The 12993-nt window shown below is 38.8% G+C and overlaps 1 protein-coding gene across 1 annotated transcript in view; it reads right to left on the bottom strand.

Annotated features, from left to right (window-relative positions):
* SLCO2A1 (solute carrier organic anion transporter family member 2A1) overlaps positions 1 to 12993 on the bottom strand; it is a 146997-nt gene that overhangs the window by 21520 nt on the left and 112484 nt on the right. The window contains exons 7-9 of the mRNA XM_044670003.1: positions 10317 to 10395; positions 8703 to 8867; positions 4612 to 4801 (exon numbers count right to left, since the gene is read on the bottom strand). Of these exons, the coding sequence (XP_044525938.1) occupies positions 4612 to 4801; positions 8703 to 8867; positions 10317 to 10395 (434 nt within the window). The remainder of the gene's footprint in view (positions 1 to 4611; positions 4802 to 8702; positions 8868 to 10316; positions 10396 to 12993) is intronic.

Below are 12993 nucleotides of genomic sequence, written 5' to 3'. Positions count from 1 at the left end.
GAGTCCCAAATGTGATCTGAATGGTAAAAATGGTAGCTTCAATATACAATCCATACCACAACTAGCAGTTGTTTCCCCTATCTTCTGACTATCATATTATATGTCTTTTACCTATCTTTCTACTATCATCTATCTCTCCATCTCTCTATCTCTCCATCTACCTATCTCTCTCAATCTATCTCTCCATCTCTCTCTACCTCTATCTCTCCATTTATATATCTCTCTATCTCTATCTCTCCATCTCTGTCTGTCTATCTGTCTCTGTCTGTCTGTCTCTTTGTCTCTATCTGTCTGTCTATCAGTCTGTCTGTCTATCTGTCTATCTAACTATCTATCTATCTATCTATCTATCTATCTATCTATCTATCTGTCTGTCTGTCTGTTTCTGTCTATCTGTCTGTCTGTCTCTTTGTCTGTCTGTCTGTCTATATGTATATCTATTTATCTCTCTATCTATCTGCCTGCTTTTTAAAAAATTCTCCAATCTGTCTTCTATCATCTATCAATTTATTTTTAAATATTTATTTTGGGCACAAAGTTTGGTACATTTTACATATTTTTACATGAGAAACAGTGCTTTTCTGTAATAATCAGTAGGATTGCCATTATCTAATTTATTGTTTTCTGAGGAGAATGGAGGTAGATAGTTGACAGACAAGTGTGGTATCTTTACTGTTTAATCACTATTCACCTACTTTCCCAGGAGAAGAAAAGAGAACACGTTAGTGTTTCCTCAACTTTTTTTCTGTTCATAATGTCTGTGTATTTGATGAAATGCTTGGACATGCCAGGAAGTATCCCCCTAACCTGTATCCACTGGCTTCTTCAGATACATGCACCTACATGTGTACAAAGTAGCCTGTCTCTGTCTTTTCTCACCATAGTTACAACTTAAGTCCTAAACTCTAAGTGAAAAAACTTAGTGAAAGGAGAAACCCAGGATGTTGGGGGACATATCTAAGTCATCTTTGTAATATATTAGAAGAACCAACAGTTTGGCTAAGAAACAGTTTGGTTCATAATGGGAAACAGTGGAATATTCAGAACAAATAATGAAGAATACTGATTCCATTCATCGAACATGCCCTGTATTTCTTTTCAGGGATGGCAAGATGGCAAATCCTAGGGTCTTATCTGTAAGGCTGTAATAGAGGGCTCTGAAAATGAGGTTAATACTTGTTGAATTGGACACCAAAGAAGCAGTATGGAGAGTACTGTCTCAGGAATGACAGGAGCTGGGTTCAAGTTGCATCTCCAATCTGATTATGTGGGTTTGGGCAAATCATGTAACCTGTCTAAGCCTCATTTCTTAATCTGTTAAATAAGAAGGTAGATCAAGAAGGCATAAGAAGGCCTTATAGCTCTCTGTACTATGACTCTAATCATTGGTAATATATATATATATATATATATATATATATATATATATATATGTGTGTGTGTGTGTGTGTGTGTGTGTATGTATACATAAATATAAAATCAGAGATCTTAAACTCTGAAGGTAAATGTGCCCTACTCCCCAAGACTCCTCAGTGGGTCAACCGGATTAAGTTGTATTTGGGAAATTTTTTTTTAAACCCTTACCTTCTGTCTTGGAGTCAATATTGTGTATTGGTTCCAAGGCAGAAGAGTGGTAAGGGTAGGCAATGGGGGTCACGTGACTTGCCCAGGGTCACACAGCTGAGAATTGTCTGAGGCCAGATTTGAACCTAGAACCTCCCATCTCTAGGCCTGGCTCTCAATCCACTGAGCTACCCAGCTGCCCCTGGGAAATGTTTAATAAAATAAATAATGATATAATACAACATCGATGATGTTAATTTGTGATTTTCTAAGTCAATATGAGGCCTGTGTTAATTCTTTTTTATTTGAGTTGACAATATTGCATCAAATAGTTAACATGGAAATTCTGACATTCAAATTTCATGGAATTTCTGGAATTTCATGGAAATGGAGATATTCAGTTCAATTCAACAAGCATGTATCTACATAGCACTGTGCTAGGCACTAGAGAAGATAAAACAAATTAGATAAATCATAGTGGTTTACTTATTTAGATAGGAACAATGTGTGTCTGACTCCTTGTGACATCATTTGGGTTTTTTTTTAACAAAGACACTGTAATGGTATGCCATTTCCTTCTCCAGCTCATTTTACAGATGAGGAAACTGAGGCAGACAGAGTTAAGTGACTTGTCCAGAGTCACACAGCTAATAAGTGTCTGAGGTCAGATTTGAACTTGGGAAGAGGAGTCTTCTTTTTATTTTTAAAATTTTAAAATTTAATTAATTTATTTAGAATATTTTGCCATGGTTACATGATTCATGTTCTTTTTCTCCCACCTCCCATAGCCAACGGGCAATTCAACTGGATTTTACCAAGAGGACTCTTCTTGACTCCATACCTGGAGCTCATCCACTGCACTCCTTAACTGCCTCTCTGTGGCACACAGCAAGTGCTTAATAAATGCTGAATGTCTGCCAGAGTGAGCAAGTGGACCCTGACAGAGCTCAGAAGATATGACCACAGAAAAGATAAACTCTGAGATGCTGTTTCCTGCTGGTTTGTACCAACCATGTATAACAGGTAGAGAGCTGGAAGCAATCTTTCAGGTTACCAAACTCAATCTTTTGCTTTATAGATGAGCAAACTTGCCCAGGATCATACAGCTAGCTAGAAAATATCTGTGACAGGATCAAAACCCAAGTCTTCTTGACTATGAGTCCAATACTCAAACCCTAATTTGGAATATAAGAAATATTAAGATGGCCATTCTTTGTTGACATTCCTATACTTTCCCAGGTTTGGGAATCCTATCCCTAACTAGAGAATATGAGGGATCCCTCATAAACTTAACTTGTGAGTTATCTCCAAATTTCCTTAGATTAGAAAAGCAGTTTTCAATGTGGGGATTTCAGGATCATATATACTCTTAAAAATTATTGAAGATTCCCTCAAGATGCTTTTGTTCATATGGACTATATCTATCAATATTTTACTATATTAGAAATGAAAACTCATTAATTAAAAAAAAATTTTTAAACCCTTAACTTCTGTGTATTGACTTATAGGTGGAAGAGTGGTAAGGGTAGGCAATGGGGGTCAAGTGACTTGCCCAGGGTCACACAGCTGGGAAGTGTCTGAGGCTGGATTTGAACCTAGGACCTCCTGTCTCTAGGCCTGGCTCTCACTCCACTGAGCTACCCAGCTGCCCCAAAACTCATTAGTTTTTAAAATGCTTATGCATTAATTCATTAAAGTGATAATAAACACATTACATAGAAACATAAAATCATACTTTTTATGAAAAATAATTACATTTTCCAAAATAAAAACAAAAAATCTATGAGAAAAATTGGCATTATTTATATATTTTTATAACTTTCATAATATCTGGCTTAATAGAATACAGCTGAGTTCTCATATCTGCTTCTACATCCAATCTGATAAAGTATATGAAGAAAATGCAGCCTCACAAAGATCCCCCAGAAAGGATCTTGAGGACCCCCAGAGGTCCAGAAACCATGCCTTGAAGATCATTTACCAAATTAAACTAAAATTAACTAAACTCAGAACATAACCAAATTGGTGCTTGATCAGTGTTTGCTGAATTGATCAAAACTTTTATCGAGTAGCTGTGACCGATGAATTCTGGGCTGTCTCAAGCTGTTTATCTCATTTCTTCTTAAACACTCCGTTATTTTCATCAGCACTGGGCTGAGACTAACTAACTAAAGATTACTCCCTGGTTTCTGTCTGTCAGTATCCCCCCCACACACACAAAAAAAAAATAAATCTATTATTTATTTATTAATTTATAGTACTTTTTTCTTAAAACAGGACACCAATATAGACTGCTTGAGTGGCCTACTATGACCAGCAAGATCCTTTTAAACTCTGCTTATATTATTCTTCATCTTGCAGATCTATGGTTAGAGGCTAAAGGAGAAAGAAAAAGGAAAGGGTTTCTACCTATGAGGGACTTTGAGCAAATCACCTGACCAGTTTTCCCATCTATAAAATGAGGGAGTTGGAATCAATGATCTCTAAGTTTCCTTCCAACTCTAAATCTATGATCCGATCATAATTATAATGATTCACATTGTTAAAGTACTTTAGCTTTGTAAAATACTTTCCTCAAAATAATACTGTAAAGTAGTTAAGGAAACCATCATTTCCCCTATTTTTTTTATCACCCCCATTTTACAGATGAGGACACAGGCTTAGTCTGGTTAAATAATTTGCCCATGGTTACACATCAAGGAAATAGAAGAACTGAAGTTGAAATCTAAGACTCCTGGGTTCCAGGGCTCTTTCCACTCCAACATATTGATAGAAGGAGAAGAGCAATAAAATACTTTGATCATATAAGTAATTCTTTGATCATACATGCATAATCCAGACCAAATTGCTTACCATCTCCAGGAGGGAGGTCTGAAGGGAAAGAGGGAGACAATTTGGATCTTACAATGTCGAAAATTGTTATTACATGTAATTGGCAAAATAAAATATCTTTGAATTTTTAAAATTGAAAAACAAAACAAAACACCATAAGCATTCCCTTGGTGGCCCTTGGACTCCAGTTCTCCTCCTTCTCTGACTCCACATTACCTTTTCAAATTAACATTCTCAATGGTTTGTGTGGGGCAGCCCATGTAGAACAACGGAATGCAGAGGATCATGGAGATGGTGATGATGATCGCAGCCAAACGGGGGATGGTATGAAGGGAGAAAACAAAGCGTTTCATAAGGATTCCCCCGAAGAGCATCCCCAAGGCAGCCGCTGGCAAGTTCACAGAGCCTACGAATGAGAGATGATGGTAATCCTTTAAATGATAATAACCTTTGCATAAATATAGGAGAGGCTGAGTGGCAGTGGTCAGGGTGATCAAATTAGAATCAACAAGTTTGTGGTTGTTGCTGTTCAGTTGTTTCAGTCATGTCTGACTGTCACTATTTGGGTCTCTCTCTCTCTCTCTCTCTCTCTCTCTCTCTCTCTCTCTCTCTCTCTCTCTCTCTCTTACCAGGTATGTAGGGTATATACCAGATATATAAATTAACATAATTGATTACATTTTTAAAAGCAACAAAAAACATGATTATATCAATAGATGCAGAATTTCTTTTTGATTTCAGTCCTTTTCTTTAAAAAAAATTTTCCACGGTTACATGATTCTTGTTGTCTCCCTCCCCTCTTCCCTCTCACCTCCTGGAGTTGACAAACAATTTCATTGGGTTATACAGCTATTATCACTCAAATCCTATTTCCATATTATTCATTTTTGTAATAGAGTAATCTTTTAAAATCAAAATCCCACATCCTAAACCCATATAAACAAAAGATAAATCATGTTTTCTCCTAGATTTCTACTGCATTTGGGATTTTCTTGGCAAAGGTCCTTACCATTTCCTTTTTCAGCTCATTTGACAGATGAGAAAACTGAAGCAAACAGGGTGAAGTGACTTGCTCAGGGTTACACAGCTAGTAAGTGACTGAGGCTAGATTTTTTTTTAAACCCTTACCTTCTGCCTTAGAACCAAAGGTTCTAAGGCAGAAGAGCAGTAAGGTCTAGGCAATGGGGGTCAAGTGACTTGCCCAGGGTCACACAGCTGGGAAGTGTCTGAGGCGAGGACCTCCTTTTTTTAGGCCTGTCTCTCAATCCACTGAGCTATCTATCTGCCCCTAGGACCCAGTCTTTTGATTTTAACACCCATGTTTGGCTAGCTGTTTTGGCAAATGTGTTCTTTAGCCTTTGGAAGCTCTGATTCTGTGATAGTTTTGAGTCTCTGGGGAGGCAAGGAAAGTGGTCAGTTGCATTATATAAAACTATAACGATTTTGTGCAAAAACAAGTAATGTGAAAAATTATACAAAATTAAAAATTTTTAAATCAAAAATGTTAAAAGTTGTTTTTACATGTAATTGGGAGAAAAATAAAATATTATTTAAAAAAGATACAAACAAAATTAAGTTAATATACATAATTTTGTGCAAACAAAACTAAAATGAGAAGGGAAATGGTAAAAGGTGGGTTGGGGGATTCTTCATAGTAAGTTTCTCTGACAAAACATCTGATATCCAAGAGTCATAAGGAAGTGATTTCCAGTAGAAAAATGGTCAAAGGCTATGTACTGGCAGTTTTTCAAAGGAAGAAATCCAAGCTATCGACCACCACATGAAAAAATGCTCCAAATCACTACTTCCCTGGCTTCCTCTAAGTCCCAGCTAAAATCTCATCTTTTACAGGAAGACTTTCCCAGTCCCTCTTAATTCTAGTGTCCAATCTCTGTTGATTTTCTCCTACTTATCCCATTTAGAACATGCTTTGTACATAATTTGTTGGAACATGGACTCTCATTAGATTGTAAACTCCTGAGGGTAGGATTGTCTTTTGCCTCTTTTTGTATTCTCAGGGCTTAGTATAAAACCTCCAATGCAGTAGGAACTTTGAAAAAAAATCCTTACCTTGAAATATCTATAAAAAAATGTTTTCTACAAATAAAGTCATCTGTTGTGAAATCCAATATTATAAAAAATAAAATAAAATAAATCCTTACCTTCCATCTTAGAATCAACACTATATATTGGTTCCACGGCAGAAAAGCAATAAGGATTAGCCTATGAAGGTTAAATGATTTGCCCAGGAAGCTCTGAACCCAAGACTTCCTGTTTCTAGGCCTGGCTCTCAATCTACTGAGCCCCCCCCCCCAGTAGAAACTTAATAAATATTGATTGCTTAATTGAACTAATTATTTAAAAAATTTTTAATAAGAAAATTTTTCCATGGTTACATGATTCATGTTCTTTCCCTCCCCTCCTTCCTCCCCACTTCAGTAGCCAGTGAGAAATTTCACTGGGTTTTACATGTGTAAAAACAGATCAAGACCTATTTCCATATTATTAATATTTACATTAGGGTGATTGTTTAGAGTCTCCATCCCTGATCATATCCACATTGACCCATGTGATCAAGCAGTTCTTTTTCTTCTGAGTTTCTACTAATTGAATTAATTCTTAAATTAATTTTTTACATTTTTGAATATTTTTCCATGATTACATGATTTATTTTCTCACCCTCCCCCCTCCCAGATCTGACAAGCAATTGCACTGGGTTATACAAGTATTATCACTTGATACCTATTGATTGATTAATTGAATTGTTAGTCATAAAAAACAAAGTGAACTAAGACCAGTGCGAGTTTCTACCTTACCTCCATTAGACTGATGAAAAATAATAATCTTTGGAGGGGTTGTGGGGAAATAGGAACATCGATACACTACAGGCAGAGTAGTTATTCTGTCTAGCTGCTCTGGAAAGCAATTTGGAATGACAGTAAACTGTGGTCTTCACTTTGACCCACTGATGCCAATACTACGTTTTCAAGAGAAGGGGAAAAGGAGCTACATTATTTATAAAAATATTTAGAACAATCCCTTTCACAGTAACAAAGAATTGAAAAATAAAGGGTGCCTCTTAGATGGGAAATAAACAAATTATGGTAGATGAATGGAATGCAATGTATTGTGTTGTAAGAAATGATGAGAGGGATACTTTCAGACAAACCTGGGAAGACTTGTCTGAATTGGTATAGAGTAGAGTTTCGATTTATACAATAGTGATCGATTTATAAAATAATTATTTTTATATATTATTATCTTATTTATATATAATTATAAAATAATTATTGTGAAGGGAGAAAATGGAAAAGCTTAAGACCTCTGATCAATGCAATGATCAAAAATGGTTCCAAAGTCCTGGTGACAGCTTACGTTCCCTTCCCAATCCTGCCAGAGAGGTAATAAACGCAAGGTACGGAATGAGATATATGTTTCCAGACATGGCCAGTGTAGAGATTTGTTTTACTTGACTCTGCTTATGAAACAAGAGGTTTTTCTTTCTTTTTTTCCCAAATGGTGTGTGTGTGTGTGTGTGTGTGTGTGTGTGTGTGTGTGTGTGTGTGTGTAAAGCTGGATATGGGTACCAAAATAGGGGGGAAAATGTTAAAAAAAATGGTCATTGAAGCAGTTTTAAAATGCATACTGGAAAACAGACTGAAGGTCAGTAGAAACAGCAAACAGGACACTTTTTGGAGATAACATGCTGAAAGTATTATATGCTTAAAAAGAAAGGGCAAATTAGTCAAATCAGATTTGTGGCTTCATGTATGATCTTATTTTTCTGTTCTGTTTTGCATACGGAAGTGCTCATCATATTTGATGGTGGTTAAGTTAGGAATTTTTAAAAATCACAAAAGAAATGTCAGAGACTAAAAAAGTGAACAATGTTGTACCAGTTCTAAATTATATTCCATCTTCCCCATGGCCTTTCCAGTGGTCCCACCCCTCTTGAAGGCTGTCTGAATTCCAATGTGTGCCCAGCCTCTCTGAGGGCTGTAGGGTGGGGAGGAAGCCTCCTTGTCACCTCCTCCCAGGCAGGAAAAGGAAACTTCTCAGACTGAGGACTTCTGACTAGAAAGGGTTGGGGTCCCAGAGTCTGTCTGGTGCTGCTGGCCTTTCCTGATTGCTGACTAGGAAAGAGGTACTTCTGGCTCTTTCCTCCCAGAAATTCCTCACCCTCATTTCCCCCCACTTAATTTAGAATTTTCACATTCTTGATGCTTTATCAGTCTCTTGCTCAGGAGCCCCTCCCTTAGACTCAAGGGCCATTTCCCAGCTCTTGACGCCATACTTTTGGAACTTACCGATGAGAAAGTTGGCATAGGCTGCGGTGGTGCCGTACTCTTTCTCCAGGTACTTATTGAGGAAAGTAGAAAGGCCAGCGATGACTGAGGAGAAGCTGCACTGTACCAGGACCACCAAGACAAACAGGGGGTTCATCAGAAGTCTCACAAAAATGTGGGGAAACCCTGAGGACAAACATACATTTATGGCAGGTGCTAGTCTCTCAGATGAAGCATTTTTGGACTTTTATTGGACTATTTTTTTTTTCCGAGAAGACTGACTAGGATGAGAAAGGCTATGGGGTCTATTAGATGGTTGGGTTTGAGTCTTGCCTTTGACACATTCTGGCTGTGTGACCTGGACACATCGTTTGACTCTCAGTGTCCCCAAGCAACTTTCTAAGATTTGCATTGGTGAAGGGAATTTTCTTATTGGGAGTTCCCTGCATCACAGAATTCTCAGGACTCTTCTTCCCTCCCTTTGTCAGAAAAATAAAACCAACAGAGAATACTTTATCTTCCTTTCCTATTCTGTCTCCCACAGAGGACTCCATTACTTCTTAAAAAAAAAAACAAACAAACCCTACCTTCTGTCTTAGTAACAACTCTAAGACAGAAGGGCAAGGGCTAAGCAAACAGGGTTAAGTGGCATGGCCAGGGTCACACAGCTAGTAAATATCTGAGGCCAGATGTGAACCCAGGATCTCCTGACTCTAGACCTGGCACTCTATTCACTGTGCCACATAGCTGCCCCTTCATGACTTCTTTAAAATGGAAGTTGATTTTACTTTCAAGAAAGGGAAAGTAAAGGGGGCAGCTGAGTAGCTCAGTGGATTGAGAGCCAGGCCTAGAGATGAGAGGTCCTGGGTTCAAATCTGGCCTCAGACACTTCCCAGCTGTGTAATTCTGGGCAAATCACTTAACTCCCATTGCCTAGCCCTTATCACTCTTCTGCCTTGGAACCAATACACAGTATTGATTCCAAGATGGAAGGTAAGGGTTAAAAAAAAAAAAGAAAGGGAAAGTGAGGCACAGAGCCATCCCATGACTTGGCTAAAATGAGACATAATTAGAAAAATACTATGTGAGCATGCTTACAGTCTAAATGAAATTATGCTGGATTTAAAAGAAAGCAGACTCTAGACAAATAGTATTGGTAACTGAAGTAAAAACATGTCCCATGGAACTGGAGCCATCTGACCTTCTCCAGCTAGTAAACAGATGTACTGCTCCTTGGAACAGCAGGGTAAATAGCATGAGGTGGATGGATTGAGCTCATTTTGACAGGCCAGATGGATTTGAATTTCTCTGCAGGTTAGGGCTTGAATCTAGGTCTCCCAGTTTCCTATTGAAGAATTTTTCCCATGGAATTAAAAACAGCTTCTAGAAAAGAGCCCTTTACCTGCGCTACATGGACTCTATTGACTTTGGAAGTTGGGGGCTTTTCAGACCACTGGCCCTTACCCATTCCCACCATAGCTTAGACCAATAAGTTCTCAGGTTCCCCCACCCTGCCCCCACATACACCATCCCCAGAGAAAGGAGCACCCCCTCCTGCCACCCCACATTCTACCACCCCCATGCCATTCCACTGAAAGTATTAGAAAATGAAACCCCAAAGCAGGAGACTTTTACGTTTAATGAAATCTGTCATGGAACTTTGGGACTTGCTTTCCTCCATCTTCCTCACCTCATCCGACGAGGCAGCTGCTATCTGATGGGCAAAGAGAAAGGCTTTAAGGTTCAACCAACTCCCTGGGCTGCTGGCCTCCTCTAGAGAGCTGTCCAACCGGGACTGGTGGGCTGGTGCTCTCCTGGGACTTTCCTGCCCCCCCCCCCCATCATTCTCCTGGCCACCCAGGATGCTCACCTTAAACAAACATCAATTCTAATATATGATTCACTTCACAACACTTATCATGGCAGTATTCTAATGCCTGACTCCAGTTACAAAAGGCACCAAGCTGATGAGGCAAAGGATGCCAATTTCCATATTATTTCACAATGAATTTTCACGTGGTTAATGCCTAAATCAGAAGTGTGCTTGTAAATATTTAACAACTGGGCTCTGTGAAAAACATGACACTTTAAAGTTTTTAAAGTTCAATCTTCATTATTAAGATTTTCTCTCACTTTTTTGTAGAGGCAAATCAAGAAAACAATAAATGAATAAATAAAAGGCTCTTGATTTATAGACTTTGGTGATTTCAGAAGTGTGAATCCTCACAAGGAAAATTTAATCAGTTCTCCAGCCAGTGTGAGTCTGCTACAGTATGCTGCTGGCATATACTCTCCCATTAGCTCATTTCTCTTCTTTCATGTTTTTATTTTTCCACTGGAAAAATTCCATGGTTTCTTAGCTTCTGTGATATTATTATATTCTATACCTACTAATTTTGAATTCTCTTTTGCTCCTCTAAATCTTAGTCTTTATGCTCAATCTCTCTGTTTCTCTGTGCGTCTTTCTGACTTTCTGTCTCTGTCTACCCTATTTCATTGGATCTTCTTCCTCTTGAGGGTGGTTGGTGACTTTCTCCAGATTCTGTCCTAGGCCCTCTCTCCACTTCCCTCTTGCCAATGTCATCACTCACCTACAAGGCTTTAATTAACATCTGGGTTGGTGATTCTCATATCCATTCTTTAGCCTTGACTGATCCCCCTTTCTCTAATCTCCCACAGAACATCTCTAGGTTCATGAGATTCCAGGTGTCAAAAAAATGGAGCTTATGCCTCTCCTCTTTGCTCTTCTGTTTCCCTCCCCCTTAAAAGCTCCTTTTCATTTTCTTCAGCTGCTCAGCCCTGCCCCAGGCTCATGACTTTGGGGTTATCCATCTCCCCCTTCTCTACTCCCGATGCTATTAATTAATCCTGCCAATTCCACTATGTCCTTTGGATTCCTCCCTTGCACCAGGTTTCCAGAGTCACTATAAAGACTTCATTAGATCATAGTTGGATTGAATTCAATAAACATTTATTAAGTGCCTGCTATGTGTCAGGCACTGTGGTAAGTGTTGGATTATGGCATTAGCCTCAGCTTTCAGCCTCCCGTTTCCTTCAGCTCTGGTACAGACTATAAAACACTAACAAAGTTAATCTCTCTCAAATGACATTTTTTAATCACATTACTCCTTCTCAAGAACCTTCAAGAGTTCTCTGTGGCCTTACATGGGACTACTTTTAGACTCAGATGGAAACCCAAAGACCTCCATCAACTGCCTCTCTCTTTCCCACCCTCTCTAATTCCTGCCTTCAATGTTCCCAGATGGGGCCACTTGCTAATTCATTCCCACACCTAACCCACTAACATTCATGCTCTCTTCCGATCCTAGAATGTCTTCCTCTTCTTTCTCTATTAAGTCACTGCTACCATTCTACTCCAAGCCTAAGCTTGGCTCAAAACCCCTAAGAGCCCTGACTAACCCCACCACCAAATTTTTGAGATCCTGAATGGCACAGTGTCCCAAGAACAAAGACCTCTTTATGTCTCAATGCCTCAGTCTCTTCCTCTCTAAAATGAAAGAGTTGGAACAGATGACCTTTGGGCTCATCCCCAGCTCTAGCTTTCTATGATTCTATCTTATGTTCTTAGGGCAGCTAAGGGACACAGTGGGTAGAGTACCAGTCAGGAGGACCCAAGTTCACATCTGGCCTCAGACATTTCACTAGCTGTATGACCCTGGGAAAATCACTTAACCCTGGTTGCCTCAGTTTCTTCATCTGCAAAATGAGCTGGAGAAGGAAATGACAAACCACTCCAGAGTCTCTGCCAAGAAAACTCCAAGTGGGGTCAAGAAGAGTTGGGCATGACTGAAATGATTAAGCAGCAAAAACAATCTCCTTTTCTTGTTGGTTTTGCCTCTCTGGGAATAGAGAACACATTTTTAGATTATCCATCTATAACATTTTAGTACAAACCAATTTAACATGAGGGCAGAAGGGATTGTAAAGGTGATCTATAAAGTCTTGATATATTCATTTTACAGAAAAAGAAATTAAAGCCTAGACAAAGGAATTAGTCCTATAAGAGACAATGGCAGAGCAAGAATGAGAACTCAGGTCTTCTGGGTCCCAGTCCAGTGTTTTTCGCACTATTTGCTGTTATTCAGTCATTTTCAGTTGGGCCCAGCTTTTTAACCCCTGTATTTGGGGTTTTCCTGGAAAAACATATGGGAGTGGTTTGCCATTTCCTTCTCTAGCTTAATTTCACAGATGAGGAAACCGAGGCAAGCAGGGTAAAATGATTTGCCCAGCGTCACATAGCTAGTTGGTATGTGAGACTGAAATTGAATTCAAGCCTTCCTGATTCCAGGCC

Source organism: Gracilinanus agilis, chromosome 3 (assembly GCF_016433145.1).
Source record: "Gracilinanus agilis isolate LMUSP501 chromosome 3, AgileGrace, whole genome shotgun sequence".
Lineage (NCBI taxonomy): Eukaryota > Metazoa > Chordata > Mammalia > Didelphimorphia > Didelphidae > Gracilinanus > Gracilinanus agilis.
Note: the sequence above shows the minus strand (reverse complement) of the source record. Positions and strands in the feature narration are given on the sequence as shown.